Below are 22264 nucleotides of genomic sequence, written 5' to 3'. Positions count from 1 at the left end.
AGCTTAATGCAGCCCTGTTTTTTTTTTTTTTTTTAAGATTTTACTTTTTCCTTTTTCTCCCCAAAGCCCCCCAGTACATAGTTGCATATTCTTCGTTGTGGGTCCTTCTAGTTGTGGCATATGGGACGCTGCCTCAGCGTGGCTTGATGAGCAGTGCCATGTCCGCGCCCAGAATTCGAACCAACGAAACACTGGGCCGCCTGCAGCGGAGCGCGCGAACTTAACCATTCGGCCACGGGGCCAGCCCCAATGCAGCCCTGTTTTTTAAGCCCAATGCGTAGAGACGAAATTGCGTGACAGTCTGTGGTAGCTCTTCTTGCCAGAGACTTGGCTCACCTTGGAGGAAATCTGTCGGTAGTTCTTCTATGCTTTTACCAAAGTGCAGTATGAAACTTTGATGTGGGAGAATTTATAGCTGGTCTTTTGATGCTGTGTAGATGACATTGTCACGTTTGAGAATCAGCGGTGTTCTGGAGCTGTCCAAGGTGCTGAACTTACAAATGAGAGCTGTCCCGGAGCCCAGCCTGTCTGGGAACCGACTTCCCACTTACCCCTAACCCCCACTGCCCAAGACATACGTGAAATAATTAAGAAATTGGTGTTACTGAGGACTAATATGATTTAAAACAATTTGGAAACATGTTTAATTAGGTTTGGAATGTGATTTCTTTGTATTGAATAACAACAGCGTCTGAAGCCTTGCATGGTGATGAGCCTGCCACACTCTTTCTTGAAGTATTTAATTAGATTTTAAACTTCATGGTAATCCTTAGGGAGGATATCATGAGTGGTGCACACAGGACTAAGGGAAGAAAACAACAGCTTCAAGATACTACTCAGCAGGGGAATAAAGGGATTCTTTGACTAAAGGCAGTGATTCTCAGACCTGTGTAAAGATTTAAAACCATGTATACTTTTTGCATGCCTGTTAAGTTTTGATGTCTCTGTGATGAAACCCAAAATGACCCTGGCTTGTTTTCCAGGACAGTCAAGAAGCAGAGAACTGGGGAGACTGCTTCCTTCTCCCCCAGCCTTGCAAGAGTGTGACACCCAAGGGAGGGAGAAAGTGGGAGTAGCTTTAATGAGGAAGGAAAAACAAGCCAATTCTCTTGGGCTGTGTGGGAAGAAGGGGGCCTGGGGGACCGTCTTGGCTTGAGAAGCGGCAGCTCCTGACACTGATAAATGATTCAATTGAATAAGTAAATGAAGAACCTCTGACTAACACCAGAGCCACGTTATACTATATGTCAGTGCAAGGAATTTTGTAGGTGGCAAATCTTTCTTGGATCTTGTTCAAAGAGATGTATGAGTAGGCAGTGCAGACAGCTTAATTATAATAGACTCAGTTGCCCTCGTGTTGCCATAAGCATTGAGGAAAGTGTGACCGGGAAATAGAATGATCATTTTATCTTATCTTGTAGAGAGTGACATAAAGAAATAGAAGGGAAAATACACACGTGTTGTCTCAAGGTTGTGGAATTTTGAATCTCTTTTCTTGACACGCACAAGCACAATACATAATTCAAGCCTGAGTTAATAATGAAATGGTAATTTCCAGAGGAATTTGGAATGAACTTCAGATTCAGTGAAATCTGAGCAGGGCTATAAGAATTTATTTCTAATTTAGAACTTCTTTGTGATTCATGTAGAATAATGATGTTAAGAAAATTTTAATTATGCCTTAGGTTTTGTGGAGAACTACTCTATGGCATATTGTAGGAGAAAAATTTCTCTCCAGAGCCTTTTGCCTTCTTGAGTTAGGCAGAATTTTAGAAGAAATTCAATATGGTTTTTACCAAATGATTTATGAACCTTAATACTCATGGGGGAAATTAAGAATTTTAATAGTTGGAAAAGGAGAAAGTCATTTAAATTAGCTTCCAGTTTAGCTGCTTAAATTGAACTCATCTATTTAAGCCATTATTGTATAGTTTGAACTTTTTCCCACTCTTATAATATCTAAAAAGTCTCTTTTGGGGTTCTTCTTTCATTTTTTAAAAATGTTTATTGTTTCCCTTGGGTAAGATGAACACAGTGTATGGATTGGAGCCTAAATTATTTTGTTCTCTTTCTTGTTCTGAAAGAAAAGAATGACTTAATTGTGGTCTTAATCTGACAGGCTTTATTCCCTAAATATTTGGGACAAGAATGCCCTTACCCACTGTTCTTTTGCTATTTCCATATGCTCTGAACAATCGTGGTGACTCATAACCATCAGTTACCGTGGCAGGCTTTGTATTACTTTCTGAGGGGAAAGCATCCTTTTGGGTGAAAAGTGAGCCTTTCCTAAGCTTGGTGCCTCTCACTTTTCCAGGGAAAGACCACAAACGGTAGTAGAGCGGAGCCCTGGAGCAGACAACTGAAAGCAGGAGATGTCTGTGAAGTTCTGTGTTTCATCTCCATGCAGTTTTTCATTCTACATCATTATAGGTGGCTTTGTTGTTGTTAGCGCCATCAAGTCAGTTCTGACTCCTAGGGACCCTGTGTGCAGCAGAGTGGAACCTGCCTGGTCTTTCTGCACTATCCTCTCACCTTCTGGTCCTGTATCAGACAAGCTCTGCTGCTATTCATGGGGTTTTCATTGCCAACTTTTTCAGAAGTGGATGTCCAGGTCCTTTTTCCTAGTCTGTCTTAGTTGTGGAAGCTTTGCTGAAATGTATCCACCATGAGTGACCCTGGCGGTATTTGAAATACTGGTGGCATAGCTTTCAGCATCACAGCAACACACAGCCACCACAGTATGACAACCTACATACAGGTGGTGTTTCCCGGTTCCCTGGGAAACAATCCTGGACCCGGTGGTGACAGCACCGAATCTTAACCACCCTCGCTGGCTAACAGGTGGCTTAGTGGTGTAAAAGAATGCCGTCTCCTCCATTTGCTCCTTTCCAACCTTAATAAATTGATGTTCCAGAGACATGTTTTAGGTTTATTTTGTGGCTCTAGATGCTCTAGACATTAAGTACCACCATGGTCTACACTTAACGATTTGAGAAATGTGGCCTTAGGGATTCAGACCCTCCTAAGTGTACCTTGTAGGCTTTAGATTGTTCTGGGTCTAGATCTGTTGGGTAAATCGCGTCTGATTTAGATATTATTCTCTCTAAATTATCTGCCATCTGTTGGGAAAATGATCCCAGGCCTTGCTGTCCTCTTTTAGTACCATTCTACATCTTTCTATCACTTGACCAGCACTTGGGCTTCCATTTGCTAAGCCATCCACTTTGTCCTAAATCTTTCCAATTTGATTTCCTTTCTGAATGTTTCTGTAAATGTCTTTAATGCTTTTCTGCTAACTCCATCGGCTTTTTTTTTTCCTCCATTAAATCTCAGCCTTATCCATCTTTCAGCATCTCCACTGTTGATGGCGCACCATTTTTTCAGGTCGTGTAGGGCAGGTTATGCCATGGAAGCAGTACCTTAATGGCTTTCAAGAGCAGAGGTTTATTTCTTGCTCGAGAAAATAAAAACGACAGCTGTGTTTCACGTTCCCTTCACTCCGTGTTCCTGTCTGGAACATTACAGAGCTCAGGATGGAGGGAATAGAAATGGGAGCCCTATGTGATGGTTTTTCTATCTTCTGCTCACAAGTAGCACATGTCACTTCCACTCACGTTTGATTGGCTAAGTCAAGTCCCATGGCCAAGCCTTATGTTGATGGGGCAGGAAGCATGATCCTCTCCAAATGGATCTGTAAGGAGGCACAGAGTAGATTCGACAACAACAAAATCTCCCAGTGCCATATCTTTTCAGCTTTCTGTATACTCAGAATCTAACACAGTGCCTGTCGCAGAATAGATATTAAGTAGAGGAAAGACCTACTTCTTTTCTTTCCCAAATTCTTTTCGTGGTGGCGTTGAGGACCTCGGTCTGACTCCACCTGTTTCTTATCTGGGTCCCCTTTCCGACTCGACCTCTACCCAGGTGTTTATCATCAGTGTTTTCTCTTCATTCTCCCCATCCTTTCCCTAGAAATAGTGTTCTATTATACTTTTGATGTTTTGGAAATCCATCCTGGTTTAGTTTTTTATCCATCTTGTGGAAATTTGTATATTTCTGAATGACCTAACAAGACAAGCAACACCTAGAGTTTTGATTTTAATTCACGTTGAGACACGAGGAAGGGAGTCAGTTGTTGGGAACTTTGATGATTTCTGTTTTTCCCTTCTGAACAGAACTGTTCTGCTTGATGTTCGTATGTACAGCAAATGAATTAACCCTCAACCTGTATCTGGTAGTACCTGGGCTTACAGAGCAGACAAAAACAGCTGGAGCTTAATGCAGATGAAGAAAACCTCACGTGAGCTTTACATAGATTTCATCGGAATAATGTCCCTACACTGGTATTATACCTATAAGAAGATATTCGCATCCAGAATCCCTTTTGGGGTCCAGCATAGTCTTAACACTTCTTTTCAGAGTTTCTTTGTATTAATCACTATCTGTCTTTAAATATTATGGGCTTTTTGTCTTTGCTTTTGTACCCCCAAACACTTTGAATGTCTGTTGCAGAGCTAAATGTAATCTGCTTTGCAATTTTGCAGTTTTTTATTTAGGTATTTTAGTTCCCCTATTAGATAGTAATTTACTGAAGGAAGTAGGTTTATTTCCTTCACTCTTTCTCCATTTTTTGGTAAACACTAGCAGTTGCATGTTGAGTTGAATATGACTATTATTGTTGCTGTATTATTAACAGTCAAGTTAGAATTATAATATAGATGCTATATTATTAATTATCAAGGTGGAGTCATTCTGTATGCTAGCTGTCTACAGTTCTGTTAAGTGATTATGCAATTAAAATGCATATAATGTTTTTATTTTCCTTTGCAGTGTCATAGCACACACTGTGTGTGCCCAGCCATGTGCTCCCAGCATCTAACCTTTTCTGAGCCCACTGGACTTAGTTCCAACTGCCAGCAAGGGCACCTCTTTGCTTGAGGGCTTTCTCTGGTTACTGGAGAGCTCTCTGCCCTTGTGTGGTCATACTAGGGGAATGAATGTCCCCCAGGAGTAACCCTCAACCACTGACTGACTCCAGAAGTTGATGGATAAATGCCCCAGCTCCCTTGCCTCTTGCTTAGGATATCTATAGGGTGTTTGGTACTGTCTCCCAGAATTTCCCAGTGGGAGTAAGGCCGGGTTACCCCCTGTGGTGACTTACTTGATAATACACCGTGCTTTGGCTCTCTTCCCTTCCGGGCCTCACTTCTCCACGCCCTCATTGACATTTCCTGGATTAACTTCAGATTAAACTACTTGCAATCTGATCTCAGATTAGAGTCTCAGAGTTTCTAAGAGTAATCCAAACCAAAACGAGGATTCATAGCTCAAAATTTACATTTTAACAGTTTCTCTATTTCAGTAATGTCCAATACAAATAGAATGCAAACCACATAGCGTAATTTAAATTTTTCTAGTGCCTACATTTAAAAAAGTGAAAATAAACAGGTGAAATAAATTTTAATAACTTGGTTATTTAACTCAATATATCCAAAATATAATCTTTTTAACATGCAATCGATATAAAATACATTAATGAGGTATTTTATTTTTTGGTACTAAGTCTCTGAAATCTGGTGTGAATTTTACACTTATGGTACATCTCCATTTGGACTAGTCACATTGCAAGTGCTCAAAAGCCACATGTGACTAGTGGCTACTATATTGGACAGTGGTGACCAATTCTCTACCGTTATAGCCCATGTATCGAAATTTAGAGATTTGCTAGCTGTTGAATATGTAGGAGGCTTTATGGTGGGTCATAGTTTCCATTCTTAGCAAAATCTTACTTGCCTTCTCCTTTTCTTTTAAGCTGAATAAAATCTTTGTAACTATCTAGACTGACGGGCACCTTGTTTAGTTTGTGTTCACATATTTATGTTCTTTCAGGAATGCGCCTCTGGCAATAATAACTCTGAGACTTATTGCTTCATACATGTTTGCATGCAAAATATAGACAAGATGCTTACTATCTCTGTGTTTGTGTGTTTTTCAGGCAGAGGGTACCAGACTTCAGCGAGAACTCCGAGGATATTTAGCAGCTATCAAAGGTAATGTGTGTGAGTTGTTTGCTCCATGTTGCCAAGCACGGGTTGTTCTTGGAATTCATGAGTGACGGGATCGAGTGTTAATTACAAAGCCATTTTGCTTTCTGGCAAGATGGGTACTTGAGCACAGGTGTTCATTTCCACCAACCCCTCAGTTCCCATTGAAATGATAATCAGAATATACAAGGAGGAAGTATGTCTGTCCTCATGCTGGAAACTGGGAATAAATGCTTCCCATGTGCCAGAGATTTCTAGGAAGAGTTGTTCAATAGAATGAGCTTGAGACCTTAAGAAAAGCTGCAGCTGGCTTACACCCAAGGGAGAGCATATCCCGAGAGCAGAACACTCAGACTCACACATGCTTAAGCTCTCTTGCTGGAACGGGGAGGGGACGGCGGCAGAGGCAGGGCGAGGCTTGTCAGGAATCACGGCCCTGCCTGCCTGTGGCTTGCCAGGCCAGCTGCACTTGCAGTTCCGCCACTGCCTGAGGACAGAGAGGCCCTGGCACTGGTCTCTGGCCTCAGCCACGCAAGGAATAGAAATGAGCTAGTGGTGGAGGAGGGAGAGAGCAATAGGGAGGTGTGCTTTGCCTCTGCCTGCTGTACGTTATCCGGCACCCCGGATTGAGCTGGGTCCAAGGGCAGCCAGCGATGTGTTGGATCATTAGGCAGACTTTGAGATTAGTGGGGAGAGAATGGATTATCTGACAAGGGGTCTTGGATAAACAGGCTAAACACTCAGAAAAATGTGAGATTCCCAGCCTCACACTTTACTCCCTCCTTCTCAATGCCAAATATAGTGAAGCTTTAGATTTGTATACAAAGAGATGTTCCGAAGTACTAGAATAAAATACAGTAGATTTAGTCTCTAGTCTTGAGTGACAAAGTCCTTACAAGGGTCACCCTAAAGACAGAAACCATAAAGGGAAAGCTTGAGAGATTTGACCTCATAAATATATAAAACTGATATACATATGTTTAAAAAGAAACATTATTTTGACAATATACTTAATGAAAACAAACCAAGATATAAAGAGCTCGGTGTGTAAACTAGACCAAGATGAGTGGATTGAAAGAAAACCTCTGAAGAGGAAGTTAGCCAAGGAAGAACTATGGATGGGTAATAAATGTGAAAAATGCCACCCTCACGAGTAATCAAAGAATATTAGATAAAGTCGAAAGGGAGATGCTGTCATTTTTCTTTCACATGTTCAAAGACAGTAATATTTTTTTAGAAAACACCGTAATAATTGGCAAAGCTGTGGGGAGCAAACCCCTTTCATATACCACTGGTCAGACAGCTTTCCTGGAGAACAATTTGGCAAAAGCCTTTAAACGCCTTGTTTTTTGGTTTATTTTGTTTTTGGCCTGCCTTTTGATACAGAAGTTCCATTTCTAAGAATTTATTCTAACAGTTTCAATATGGATGTGTGAAATTGATTGTAAAGATAGTGATACATAATGAAGTAATGAAGGTTTTAGTGATAAAAAATTCGTCATAATAATAAAAAAATTAGTGAAATTGATTTGTAAACTGAAATTTATTTAAGCTTTTATATGCCAGGCATATAATTTTAATCCTCATGACAACTGCCTGAGGCAGGTACTTTGGTTATCTTTATTTTATTGATAAGAAAATCCAGGCACAGAGGTTAAATAGCTCGTCAAAGGTCATGAGCCTAGTAAACAGCAGGGTCAATGCTGCTGTGGTCCATGTGTCTCTTCAGGCCTTGCCTTATCCTCTGTCTTATACTGCCTTTAGCTATGTTACCTTCATTGGGCATTGGTTTCACAAATTAGAGTTCATCTATACAATGGAATAATGACAGTTTACTGCTGCTACTTTTTAGTGGGTACTTACCATGTGCTAGACTCTATTCTAAGCATTCTGGGCATATTACCTCTTTGTAACCCCCAACACAGCTATATGATACATGACATTAGCCTTATTTTGCATTTGCAAAGAAGTAAGCCTCAGAGAATTTAACTTCCGCAAATTCACTCATAATTAACTGCTGTAATGAAATTAACCTAATGCATTTATAACTGTTCGGTCGGAAAATAGAAGGCACTCTAGGTATTTCTTTCATTATTGATTTAGGAGTTGAACACAAGAAGTCGTGTATTCTTTCAAGCACGGGATTTTCTCTGTTAGCTGATTTTTTAAAAAATGTGGCTAACTTTGTTGAATGAGCAAATTCAGTCTCTTTCCCAAGTCTGTATATTTTGGTCTTTTTTACCTTGTTAGTACGGAGAATGCTGTTTGGAAAGGCTGACATAATAATTTTCCTTAATGGGGTCTAGAAGGCAAATCCACTGAGTGAGGAGTTAGCTCCCAGAGACACTGGATGGAGCATCAGAGCGGCCTTTCTCTCGGCCTGTGCCCTGCATTCCGCTTCTAATGGCCACATCTCCCTAGGAAGGAGAAAGGACCTTATATTAGCTTGTCCCCCCAATCACATTTTGCTTCTTGAGTGATGTTGACAAATGGTACTCCATGAAAGAGATCTATGTCTAAATTACTTTGGCCAAGACTGGTTGGAATCAATTTTTAAACAGGTTACTAAAGTTTATCAGAACCCTTAAAATGCTAATATGATCTCCAGCAGGCCTGTGGGGTGGGCAGCGTCTGTCTCCCAGTTATTTGACTGTGGGATGCTTTTCTCATCTCAGTCTTACAAAGAATTAGCACTCCTTGGAGCACATTTTGGGTTTTGCGAAAACACTTAAAGACAAGAGTCATGCCTTAAGTAAATCATAATTTGCGTATTCAAAGTACAGTTGTGAATTTCAAAGTGCAGAGTGCTTCCCTGGCCAATTTTTCTGGTTTTCACAAGAAGACCTCTAGCCAATTAACTGTCCTGTAATGCAGGCAGCATTATAGAGGGATGAGATCTGGGCCTGGAGAGTGAGGGGCCCTGGGTCTGGTTTGTGGGAAAATCACTCAGCCTCTCAGCTGCCTTGGGTTCCCTATCTAAGGTGCTGCAGTTGCTCTCAGAAGCCCCCCAAATCTCTGCAACTGGGATCCTGTGAAATTGGGTTAAATGAACTCTGCCCTTCCTCTTATTATCACTAATCCCTGGGTGGGGGCATTCGCCTCTGTAGGTCTTTATTATTTCTGCTGATGCTTGGACTTTCCAAGGCAAATCTTATGCTCTCATTCATTTTAGCAGCAAACATCTCATTGAGCCTCATTTACGGGCCTGACACTGTTCTAGGTGCTGGAGATGCAGAGATCAACAAGATGCAGTGCCTGTGATCATGGAGCTTGCAGTAGAGACAAGGAGAAAGCTGAACAAACAGGAGACCAAATATGCATAGTAATACATATTTTAACATAAGTGAGCACTGTGTGTAATCACAACAGAGGATAGACTGGATCGGGAATGGTCCTTCCAAAGAACTTACACTTGAATGGACCCAGGAAGGGGATATATGTAGTCACCAGGTAATAAGATGTGCTAGAGAAAGAGGTTGACATTGGAAGGACTCTCCAGGTAGAAGCAGCAACATATACAAAGACCCAGGAGGCAGGAGGAAGCCTGGGCTCTTTAGGGAACAAGTACATCATTGAGGTGCAAGCAGGAAACTGAGCTGGATGAGACGTGGAAAGGTAGGCAGCATTTGTATAAAGAAATGTTTATGCATCAATCATATTGGAGTTTTATTCTGCCAATGGAGAAAAGGAGTCATTACTTTATTGTAGGCAAGGGAATGAGTCGTGATTAGATTAGCATTTTAGAAAAATAATAATTGTGGTTGTGTGTAATTCAGGCTGGAGGAAATGAAACTGCAAGGAGACTTAGAAATCTAATCCAATAGTTTAATAATAATTATAGCCAACATTTATTGACCACTTATGTGCCAGGCCCTGACATAAGCTTTTTACTGCCTCATTTCGTATAATTCTCACTACAGCGTATGGCATGTACTATTATTTATTAATAATGTACACTTTGGAAAACTGAGGTTGAGGATGGTTAGGTAATTTTCCTGAGATCACACAGATGATATGTGATGGGCCCAAGATTTTAACAAAGGCCAATTGATTGCAAATAATACTCTTAATTCTTATGCCATCCTTCCTCCAAAAATATTTTTCATAGTAATGGTTGACATTTGAATGTTTGCTGTTTGTAAGTATTTTGCTGAACCATTTACGTGGGTTATTTCTTCTAATCTAAATGATAGATGATGAGGACCTAATCAAGGACAGTGGCAGTGGGCGGGGAAGGAACGGTCTTCATGTGAGACTCAGGCAGACCGGGTGTGTCTTGGTGACAAGTTCCATGTTAGGGGATGAATTTGGGATCACTTCCAGTTTTCTAACTGGAACAACTGGGTGACAGTCACGAGGACTGGGAAAAGGAGTAGGGGCAGGTTCGGATAGGAAAGCTCTGAGTTTGTTTGGACTGTGAAATTTCAGGTACTGGTAGGACATCCACGGGGAGATGTCCAGTGGGGATTTGGAATCAGGAGTCCTTGGCATGTGGGTGGCAGTGGAGGCTAGACACAGGGGTAACGAGAACACAAGCTCTAAGTGGAGCCTGCAGGTGCTGTAATTAATATTTGTTAGTTGTGTGTGACTTATGTGTAAGCAGGACCCCAGTGGCAGGGCTGACTGTTCTTGAGCTGACTCACTATCTGCCTGTTTTCCCCCAAATTCTTGCTCCTCTCCACCTCTCCTCCTTGAGACTCAGGGAGAAAGGCTTCCTTTTCTCTGAGGCAACTACTGTCTTTTTTTTTTTTTTTTTTTCCTGAGGAAGATTAGCCCTGAGCTAACATCTGCTGCTAATCTTCCTCTTTTCTTGCTTCAGGAAGATTAGCCCTGAGCTAACATCTGTGCAATCTTTCTCCACTTTATATGTGAGATGCCACCACAGCATAGCTGACGAGTGGTGTAGGTTGGCACCCAGGATGGGAACCCATGAACCTGGGCTGCCAAAGTGGAGTGTGCCGAACTTAACCACTATACCACAGGAAGGCCCCCAACTGCTTTCTTCTTAAACAACTCTCTTCTAAACAATGGCAAAGCAGCTAGATACGTACAGTATTTTAGATATTCTTTTAGTGGTTTATAGCTGCTGCTGGTTATTGTCATAATGTATTTTAACTGATGTTCTTTTTAACTAAACATATACCTTCAGGCTGTTCAAGCGAAGAGGACTCTTGTAGCAGTGCATCTATGCAACAAATCTTAGACGATGAAAATAGAAGCTCACAAATTTGGTTGCAAGTGGAAATAGAGCGTATTATAATAAATGCCTTGGAGAGGGTCCCAAATTTTGAAGAGAGAAATGTTTCCTATCCAGTAGTAAAATGATAATTCTTCTATATATGATGTTGGACACTTATCTTGTAGTTTTAGAAATTACTACTCTTTTAAGAAAATATTAGATGTTAGAGATTATTAAATGCCATTTAGCATCTGTTCTGTTTTAATGTTGCCGAATTACTTTGAAGGGAACTTGGGTGTTATCTTTATTTTTCTTTTATGATTTATCAGCAGAATAAATTCTAAATCCCTAAAATCTCTACCAGTCTTTCTGCCCCTTAAGAGAAAGGCTTGTGTCTTGTTCACTTTTGTATCGAGCAGAGTACTTCCTATGGAGTGTTCTAGAACGAATTTCTATGTCAAAATGGATTTTCTCCAAATTGTTAGTCACTACTTATCCACACAGCAATTAGTAATTCTTTTTGACTGCTAATAGACATATTTACTGCAACATTGTGCTTTTAACCTCAATGAGTAAGGTCTTAATATAATTTTGTTTTAAGCTTACATTCAGTTTTATTTTCACCACAAAGCTTATTTGTCCTACCATGCCATCATTTCTTTTTCTTCTTAAGACATGAAGAACCTATCAATCCAGCTGTTTATAATTTCCATCAGACTTAAGACAGAGATTTAAAAGAAAACTTCAGAAGCCTTTTGGCATCCGAATGATAGAATGATAACTAGTGACTCACTTTTGGTGTGAATTTGAGGGGCACATTTCTTTGTATAGATTTGCTTGTACTTAGGGATGGGTGAATATATGCACTTGAGAGAATGTTGCTGCCACCTCAGCGGTGCCCACATGTACAAGAGAGAGACTCTCCCTCATTTGGATTCAAAGTGGTGAATGCAGGAGGCGGATGCAGGCTTTTCATTATTTTTTGGCTGTGTTGTCACCTCTGTGACCATTTTGTCAGAGTCCCCAGAGACTTGAGTCATCACTGTCCTTTCCTACCCCAGCCTGCCGGGGCTGCATCTTGTGGTGGCCAAGTCATTATGGCCAGTGTAGGCCGTACAGCTCGTTGTAAAGGGCATCCTCTAATGCGCCCAGTGATATACTTCATGGAGAGAAACTTACGGCCTTCCACACCTCATGTGGCCCAGAAACACGTTCAAACTTTGAATGTGCAAAGACCGTGTATGTATCTGCATCCTATGAGGGGAAGGAAAGTAGGGATGTTCTATGCTTGAGAGTGAAAAGTCCTGTGAAATACCAAATTACGTGTTAGTTTTTGTACATACTCTTCAAGGATATACTTCTCTCATTTTAGACTTCTTATATTTTGTTCCTTTCTCTCACACTTGAACCTGGAAATGACGACCTTAAATCCAGCAACATGTGATTGAGTCTAGAGTGTTACAGCTTTCAGTTTAACAGGAACGTTCTGTCTTTGATTCACTGGCACTAAGTTTGTGAGATGTGTTTTATTTCTAATGACAGCACTCTGCTGTTTCACTCCCCTCCCTTTATCTAGCTCCTTTTCCTATTCGCTAGTGACAAAGGCCAAGAAACCAAACTGGCCAGGTCTCACGTTCCAGCTGGTAGGGAGAGTCTGGTGCTGGACAGTTGCTCCTCCAAGTCACCAGCCTGAGACTCCTCCTCGTTTGGTCTCAGCCCTGAGCTGAGGTCTCCATGGCAATCCCCACGTTACCCTCTGTGTTTGAAGGGGAGGCTGAGGGGAGACTGGAAAAGACTTGGTGATACTTCAGTGACCATGTTGTACTTGAAACTTCACCTCTTTCCTCTTATTAATAACCACATTTTTGCAGCGTACCAAATGCACCTCTTATGAAAATTCTGATCCATAGGCTTAAGAACTCTAAACTTTCTGAGAGTTGTGATTTAAAACTGTATCTATAGCTTTTAATAATATTGGAAAAAAGGAAAACGTTTTTCTTTGAAAATTTTTAGGCCACTTAAACCGCTTTTAACTGTTATGCCCTAAAACCCGGTTGATTTTGCTTCTACCTGCTTCTAAAAATATGCTTTGTTTCTTGTATTTAAAGTTGTTAAGGATGAATATTATTTTTAGAACTCTGTAGTTTTATGGACTGGTCTTCAGGTGTCCTATACATTTCCATTTCCATGCCATTTAGTAAGTGACAGCATACATCATAGGACACATTATTATTGTTGTTTTCAGAATAGGACAACTCGTTGATTTTTTTTTTGAAGACCTGGTATCTGTCATTATCATGTAAATAATAGAAAATGCACAGTGTAATCAGATGAGTTTTAGAGACCTCATGGGAAGATGTGACGGCAGAGGCAAGTAGCAATCGTGCCTTCACAATTTTTCCTTAAGTAATTGGCGAGTACTCAAGATTTTTCTCTTACTTAGAAAAGTAGGAGGAGGAGGAAGAGACTCCCCACCCATTTCTGTCTAACGGGAGCTGCTTTTCTCCACTGCTAGGCATGCAAGAGGCCTCCATGAAGCTCACCGAGTCGCTGCACGAAGTCTACGAGCCGGATTGGTATGGGCGGGAAGATGTGAAAATGGTTGGCGAGGTAAGAGCCAGGATCGGAGCACGTGGGAGGCCTGGGCTGGCTTCTGTGAGGCTCCCAGAAGTCCTGTACACTCAGCCGATCCCCTGAACCCCTCCTGTCATTCAGGGCCTAATCGTGAGGGGACACCATGTCCCCAGAAGGCATCATGCAGTTCTGCCATCGGATTGTCCCAAACTCAGAGTGAACATGATTATAAAACCACTTGGGTGGAAGCTGTGGATTAAGAATAAGAGTAGCATTTTTCCTTCCCTTATTACCCATCTTAACGAGCTCATTTCAGCAGGAGAACTGGCTCACGGCGTGATTTTGTGTACTGACTTCACCCCTTTGCCCCTCCTTGCCCCATCCCTCCTTGAAAACAGGAGCAGGAGCTGGGGAGAGCATCTATTTCACTTCAACACCAGCAGGGCCATTCGCTGGTGTGCAGGACCTGAGGACAGACGCAGCTGGTCTGCTAATAGGAATTTAACTTACGAAAGGCTTTGTCCCTAGACCTGTATCAACATCTGAGGTGCAACTTTTGGCCGAGGCCCATCTGGCTGGCTGGCTGGCTGGCAGGAAGTGGGTGTTGCTGCTTTGAAGTGGCAGTATGGGGTGGAGACCCAGAGCAGCTCTATGTGATGTTGGGCGAGCCCTTTAATCTTCTCGGGTTTTAGTTTCCTCATCTGCAAAATGAGAATAATAATTATACCTACTAATAACACATTTCAAGACTGCCTTCACGTCGTCAACAGTACACAGTTCATGTGATTATTATGGATATTAGGAAACCACCTGTCAGATTCTCTCACGTCCAAGTTCTTTGTTAGAACAAAGAGCAATTGTTTGTCATGCCCCACTTCAGGTGAGCTCATTGCTACTCATTTAGGCACAGGAAACACAAGAGATGTGGCCGCCCCAGCTCAGGGGGAAGTCTGATATGTGATGAGCTGACCGTCTGTGCAGCCTTCGGAATCAGGTTAACCCTGAAGCCCCATGCTGCTCCACGGAAATTCTGACATTCCCACATTAATCTTCATAATCCCATTGTGACTGAGATAACAACAGAGATTTGCTTTTGAGGAAAGCTCATCTTGGCCCTGTTACCTCTTTTGTAAACTTTCGGGATATGAATTGGGAAAAACCAGCCTCCACTCACCATTTTCCAATGCAATTATTAAGTCGTTGCATCTTCTCACATTTCTTCAGTATAAAGACACTGTGTTTCAACATTGTGTTGTTAAATGATTAACTCATTTTGTAAATTTCTGATTAATGCTATATAATTAAAAATTCATAATGAAAAGAAGAATATTCAAAGGAGTGTTAGAAACTTGTATTAATGGCTTTTCAGAACACCACCTTACATTCTCTGTATGGCAGGTGCCACCGTTGACATTTCTTCCTAAAGGAAATGGCTGCCATCTTACCTTGGTCCTTGAGGCTGCTGGAGTTTGTGGAATCTTCAGTTATAGATCCAAATATGGGCTCTTTTGATGGTGAAGGAACTTAGCACTGCGTGTTCAGAGGGTCTACTTACATCAGAACACGAGCCTTTTTATACAGAAGATTTAAATTTTTTGTTTGCATAAAATTCTTGATTTGGGATTTGTACAGTTAGGATTAGTTTTTGTTTTTTTTTGAGGAAGATTAGCCCTGAGCTAACTATTGCCAATCCTCCTCTTTTTGCTGAGGAAGACAGGCCCTGGGCTAACATCTGTGCCCCTCTTCCTCTACTTTATACGTGGGATGCCTACCACAGCATGGCTTTTGCCAAGCGGTACCATGTCCACATCTGGGATCCGAACCAGTGAATCCCCGGCAGCTGAGAGAAGCGGAACGTGCACACTTAACTGCTGCGCCACCTGGCCGGCCCCTAGGATTAGTTTTTGAAGTGTGAAAAAGAAACAAAGAAAATAAGGAAAAAGAAGTTTCAACAGCATAGAAACTTATCTCTCTCCCATAAGGGAATTTGGACCTGGGCAGCCCAGGTGTGGTGTGGTGGGTCCACAAGCATCAGGGGCCCGTCTTTGCCATCGTTGCTGCCTCCTCCGGGTTCAAGATAACTTTTTGAATGCTGGCCATCAGCTCTCATTTCTGCATTGCAGTCAGCAAAAAGGAGGAAGCGTGGAAGAAAAGCCCAGTCTCTCCTTTTAGGAACACTTCCTGAAAGTGCATCCCACTGGCCAGAACTTAGTCTTATGCCTACACTTAGCAGCAATGGAGGCTGGGTAATATAGTCTGTATCCTCTGCTGCTAGATACCTGCCTCAAACTGGAGGTTTTATTTCTGAAAGAAAGACAGGGTAGATCCTGGGGAACAAGTAGCAGACTCTGACAGGATGTAGTGATGGGAGAGAGGTGGAGGTGATGTTCTTGAGCACCTGCGGTGTGACTCGGATTCTGTGAAGCACTTTACGTTGTCAACTCGTTTAACTGGGGAAATGGAAACTCAGAGAGGTTCGCTTTTCCAAAATCACACAGCTGTGATATGAATCCTGTTCTGGTGAGGCAGCCTGGTATACTAGACAGATCAGGGGCTTCAAATTGAAGAGACAGACCTGGGTAGAAACCTGAGTCTGCTGTTTATCAACTGCATGACCTTGGCCAAGTTATGTAACATCTCTGGGCTTCAGTATCCTCTTCTGTCTAGTGGCAACAATGAGAATTTCTTCATAAGGCTATTTGAGAATTAAATGACCACACGCACACTCACATAACGTGCTTAACCCAATGCCTTGACATAGTGATAGCAGTAGTAATCCCTACTAGTCAGTGTGTGTTTATCATAGTTGATACTCCATAAGTGATAGGGCCCTTCCCAATGTGACTGTAAATTTTCTTCTTTTTCTGGTGAGACTTCAGAAATGATTTGTTGTTTGTCTGGAATTTCATGGAATGTTTCAGAAGCAAGCTGTCTCAGTGGAATTATTTACAGTCTCTTAGCCCCGAAGTCCCCCTGTGAAGACCTGGGGTCCTTGTGAAGCCTCTGCCTTCTTTAGTAATTCAGAATCAGAGATACATTTGTTAATGAGCTAAGCTTTAGATGGTCTATATTAGCACATTAGAACTGGTGTCCAAACTGCCTTGAAATTGTATTGTATTATTAAATCCACATTCTTTCTAGCATTTACTATCTATGAAAGTATTTCTTATCTAATTTTATATTTTCAGATTTTTTAGTAGTTTGGTGAAAGGTATCCAATTTAATTTAGCAGTTATCACTTTATTTCTCTTTTTTCTTTCAGAAATGTGATGTTCTGTGGGAAGACTTCCATCAAAAACTAGTGGATGGATCCTTGCTGACACTGGATACCTATCTGGGCCAATTTCCTGACATAAAGGTATTTTACTCTCTGTCTATAAAGGGAAGAATTAAATGGTCCCATGTACTTATTGAAACATGGGCAAGAGATAAGTGGAATTAAAAGTCCTCAAACTGGTATCAATGACAGTTGGTAACTTTTCATTTATTTAAGCATAGGATTTTTATCCTGTTCCTATCTGTTTTAAATGAAATGTAGCCAGAAATCACATATTCCCCTTTAGTGAACTGCTTCAGCTTTTCTTTCTCTACAGAAGTGTTTTTATTCCTGTAGATACAAAGTCGTACATCAGATACGAAAAAATCTCAATCTTCTTTATGTTTAAACCTTTTTATTATAAAGCATTGGACAAGAATTTCCATTAGAATAATCAACAGTCACAGGAATGGAGAAACTTCATTGCAAACGTGAGAGCAAAATCTAATCTTTCATTGTTTACTGTTTATTTTGCATCTGTTCACAGCACACCTGCATATTTGTTCTCTCCTGGAAATTTTCAAGTTCAAACTGAACTATTAAGATATAGTCATTTCAAAGACATTTGCATTTGGATCTAAAAATATCTTTGTCTAAAACGTTTGTCTTATTTGATACTTATTTGACACTTAGGTCTATAGAAAGAGAAATACACAGGTAAAGGATTAAATTTCGTAGATTTGGAGTTGATTCTGGAGGTAAAGATGGATTTTAAACCATCTGGGTTGTATATAACAAAAGGTAACATTAATAGATCTGCTTCCCCCCGCCCCCACAGCTGTTTTCCCTACTCAAGGAGGAGTGCCAGGTAAGACAGCCATGCCTTCCCTTCCTGTAGGGTGAGGAGGCCGTGAATAAGCATCCATGAGCATCTGTGGTGCCTTATTAAGTGTCTTCTGGTGCAGAGTTCGACTTTTACCTGGCCTTCTTTGTAGCCATTGCCAAACACCAGGAAGCCATCTGCAGTAATGTGTGCTGGCTTTCGCCGTGAAACATAGTGCATTTTCTTGGCCAAAATAGCACTCACATCAATGACGTTAGTTTCCTTGATCCCACACAGAATGCCTAACACTAGTTGGCCAACATACAAAGTGTGTTTTCAGACACTAGGGACACCAGACAAGAACCTAACTGGCTCAGACTAGATATATTAGCCTTGTTGACAAAATGTCACAGGGAACAAATCCAAATGATGGAATCTCAATAAAGCTGCCATAATGGGCACCAATGCACTTAATTGAGTCGTTGCATAACTTATCCTTATTAAAAGGTATAAATCAGTGTTTTAAAAATTTTCTGAGAAGTTAAATTATATTAAAAACATTTTAAGATTCTGTGAGGCTGCATGCGCCAGCCTAGAGGAAGTGTGTTTTGGGAGCTCTTCAGGTCATTTAATAGACATTCGAATTTTGTCTTGGAAGTTGTAACATTCGTGGAGCAGTTTCAGAATCATTATCACACTTCAGAACATTGTTTATTGCATGGTGATTTAATCTCCATAAAAATCAATTCTTAATAAATCAGAAGAGGATCGAGAAACTTTGTCTTCCTACCTGAAAATTGCAAAGCAGCTTGCAACTTGTCTAAACTATTCATATAATATATGTTCATAATATGGCATAGCTAAGCAAATGAAGGCTGCGATTGACTAGAGAAGAACACATTTGAAAAGTTGTTGAGTTTTAGGAACAAAAACTTAGTATCATCAAAAAAGTATGGAAGATCTTATTTGTTGTAGTTCTGCCCACCGATAGTTATTTGGAAATTGGCCAAACCCTCTAGGAGCATATAATTTTGGAAAACAAATAACACACAGAAGTACCTGCGTTGAAAGAAAGAGAGATTAAAATAAAATCATGATGGATTATATTGGCTAGTCAGTTTGTTCCATGTCAGAAAGATGAAGAACTCAGTAGAACTTTTACTTAAGCAATTACTTAAGCAGATGGTTGAGGTCGTGCACAAAGATGATCCTCTAGTTACTGAACCATCTTTACACTAGAGATTTGGGAACAATATCATCCAGCTGGATGCCCTGAAGATAAGTGAAATGGATGTCATGATTTTACCTGTATCAGGGAAAGAGGCTGAAACAATCTCTCTCTTTCTCTGAAGTCACAAGTAGCATATATGTAGGGTATCAATCAAGACAGTTGAGAAAATAGCAGTGTTTAACTTGAGAAGGAAACAATTTGGAATTGGAGAGAAGACAGGATAGCTGTTTCTAATATTTCAAAGACTCTTCTACTGTGAAAATGAACTTAAGTCATTCTGTGTGCCTGTACTCAGTGGATGAAAGTTAGAAGGGAATACATACAGACTCCATCACTTCATATAGTTAGTGCTGACTGATGATGTAATGAATAGGTTATTGATGGAAAGGAGGGTTGTCATGCAAAATGCTGAGTGGAGAATTTTCAAAGTGTGGAACACAATCAACATCCTTGACTCCCATTAAAATCAACAGGCCATGTGTAGTTAAAACCTGAGGCAAATTCCCAAATATTTACCGCAGCCCTTCAATGAGGGCTGTGAAGTACCATTCATGAGGGGATGATGTTTGACTTTTCCAACTGTGATTGGCAGGGTACCCAGTCTTATGGTTCTTACTAGGCGGAACTGACATATAAAATCAATGTTATAATAAGAGCCAGCTTGTCACCAACCCAGGCAGGCTTACAGCTGTGAGTACTTATTGTAAAATGTAGTTTAGATTCTATCTTGGCAACCACGCATGAGCAACTAAGCATATATTTACAGCAGTGTGCCAAAATGAATCCCGAATTGGAGGTATTATTGAAATAAAAAAAATGCAATAAATTATTTTCTTTACTGTGTAAGGTCAGTGTACAGTGGGAAATCTGAAAAAATTTTAATTAAAGCATGTAATTAAACTATTTACTATTAAACCAGAACATTTGTTTAATTGAATTTACTATCGGATAGTTAAATAAGAATTGTATCATTTTCTATATACAGGCTACCCTTACTTAGGAGATTTGGTTCTTTTTTCAAGTTTCCCAAATATCAGATAGGTAAGGAAATAAGATCAATTTGTTTTTCCAATACAAAAATGTATGCATCAAAATGAATGATGGCCTTCAAAATAGTCACTTATGCCATGGTAAGCTGTAGTCTGTGGTGGACTTGTCAGTTACAAGAAAATGAGTCACATTATTTATTTCACTTTGAACGAAAAATAAGATTACCCAGTGTACTCTTCCACCTTATTCCCAAGATTGGGAGTAATTGAATTCTGGCTCTTTTCAAAAATCAAATTCGTCTTCAAAGAATCAAGATTTGCTTCTTAGAAGATATTACAGGAGACCCAGCCCCACGCCCCGCTCCCTCCACAAGTCCACAAAGCATACCTTCACTAAAAATAGTGAACTTTGTCACCTCACAGGCACACTATGTCTGCCGTCGTTCATTGAAGGGCTCCACTCTGCCCTGCCTGGGCTAATTCATCACGTATCTTTGAACGAACGCGGTGTGTCAGCCACATTTTCCACTACTAACACCAGCTGGAAGTAAAAGGTGCAGAGAGTAAAGTAAAAGAGAGTGGAAGCAGCTAAATGAGAGTAACCACCCCAGCCCACCTCTCACTGTCCTGAAGCAGATATAGAGGAATAGTGTAGAATGACGGTTGGTGGCTGAATGATAGAGTGTGTCAGAGAAACGTGGGAGCTGTTAGAAGGAGCTCTAACCAAGAGTGAGGAGCAGGGCTGAGGCCGAGTGAGGGCACTAGGATTCAGAATACAAGGAGACACCTACTCTCGCTTGCTGACCCTGAGAGTGAGGGTCTTCTTAAATTTTGTGCCCTAGGTGTCTCACGTCACCCTACTCCTGGCACTGGTCATGGAGCTGATATCTAATTCATCTTTTGCTGCAGATTTTCTGAGCAATTTTGGACAAATTAGAAGTTAATCTTATGCAACTTCAAATTGTCTACCTGTAAAATGGGAATAACCACTGGAACATCCGTACTGTGGGTGGCTGTGAGGATCCATGGGACTATGTTTTGTAAGCCATAAACATTTATAGTATCACTGTTTTTCTTCTTCCTGCCATATCAAATTTAAAGTTTTTTTTAAGAATCTTCTTCTGTCCTAGTTTTCCATGTTATAACTGGACCACTGGGGAGCTTTTATAAAAGGACAGATGCCTGGGCTTTGTCTCAGACTAATTACATCAGAATCGCTTAGTCTGGGGCTCAGAAGTCAGTATATTTTACACTCTTTGCTTATAAGTTGTACCTCTGTATGTAGCTTAATCTTTTAGCAGTTGCCCTACAGTTTACAATAAACGTCTTTAACTTATCATGTCTAACTTCAAATAATATTACAGCACTTTATGGATTGCCTAAGAGCCTTATAGCAGTATCCTTCCAGGTCTTCCCTCCCTTCCTTTGTGCTATTACTGTCGTCCAGTTTCCTTTACATATGTTATAAACCCACGATACATTGTTTCAGTTTTTTGCTTGTAGATTATCCATTACCTTTTCAAGCAATTAAAAGTAAGAAGACAAAATCTTATATATTTACCTTGGTTTTTACCATTTCTGGTACTCATTTCTTTGTGTAGCTCCACTTGGTATTAAAATTCTTACGCTGGCAATGAATTCTCCTAGCTTTTGTTTGTCTTAAAAAAAAACTTTATTTCACCTTCACTTTTGGAAGGTATTTTCATTGGGAATAGAGTTCTGAGATCTGTTTTGATTTTTTTATTTTTCAGTACTTTAAAGATGCCACTCCATTGTATTCTGGCTTGCATACTCTCTGAAGTGTAGTCTTCCCTAATTCTTACCTTTGTACTTACTGTTTTTCCTTATTCTTAATTTGAAGCAATTTGGCTGTGATGGATCTGGATGTGTACTGTTTGGAATTTATCCTTCTTGGGATTCTGTGAGTCTCTTAGGTCTGTACTTTGATGTCTTCATTATTTTATAAAATTCTCAGTCATTATCTCTTCAGCTCTTTCTTCTGACTCTTCCTCTTCCTCTCATCTCTTTTTTTTTCCTTGAGGAAGATTGTCCCTGAACTAACATCTGTGCCAATCTTCCTCTATTTTTTTTCTTTTTTTGTATGTTGGATACTGCCACAGCATGGCTTGATGAGCCGTGTGTAGGTCCACACATGGGATCGAAACCCG

General features: G+C 40.6%; 1 protein-coding gene across 1 annotated transcript in view; it reads left to right on the top strand.

The window, feature by feature from the left end:
* AMPH (amphiphysin) overlaps positions 1 to 22264 on the top strand; it is a 226590-nt gene that overhangs the window by 122969 nt on the left and 81357 nt on the right. Inside the window, exons 3-5 of the mRNA XM_046670061.1 lie at positions 5996 to 6050; positions 13739 to 13833; positions 17060 to 17155. Coding sequence (XP_046526017.1) covers positions 5996 to 6050; positions 13739 to 13833; positions 17060 to 17155 — 246 coding nt within the window. The remainder of the gene's footprint in view (positions 1 to 5995; positions 6051 to 13738; positions 13834 to 17059; positions 17156 to 22264) is intronic.

Source organism: Equus quagga, chromosome 8, assembly GCF_021613505.1.
Source record: "Equus quagga isolate Etosha38 chromosome 8, UCLA_HA_Equagga_1.0, whole genome shotgun sequence".
Lineage (NCBI taxonomy): Eukaryota > Metazoa > Chordata > Mammalia > Perissodactyla > Equidae > Equus > Equus quagga.
The sequence above is the reverse complement of the archived record's forward strand: the minus strand, read 5'-3'. Positions and strand labels throughout refer to the sequence as shown.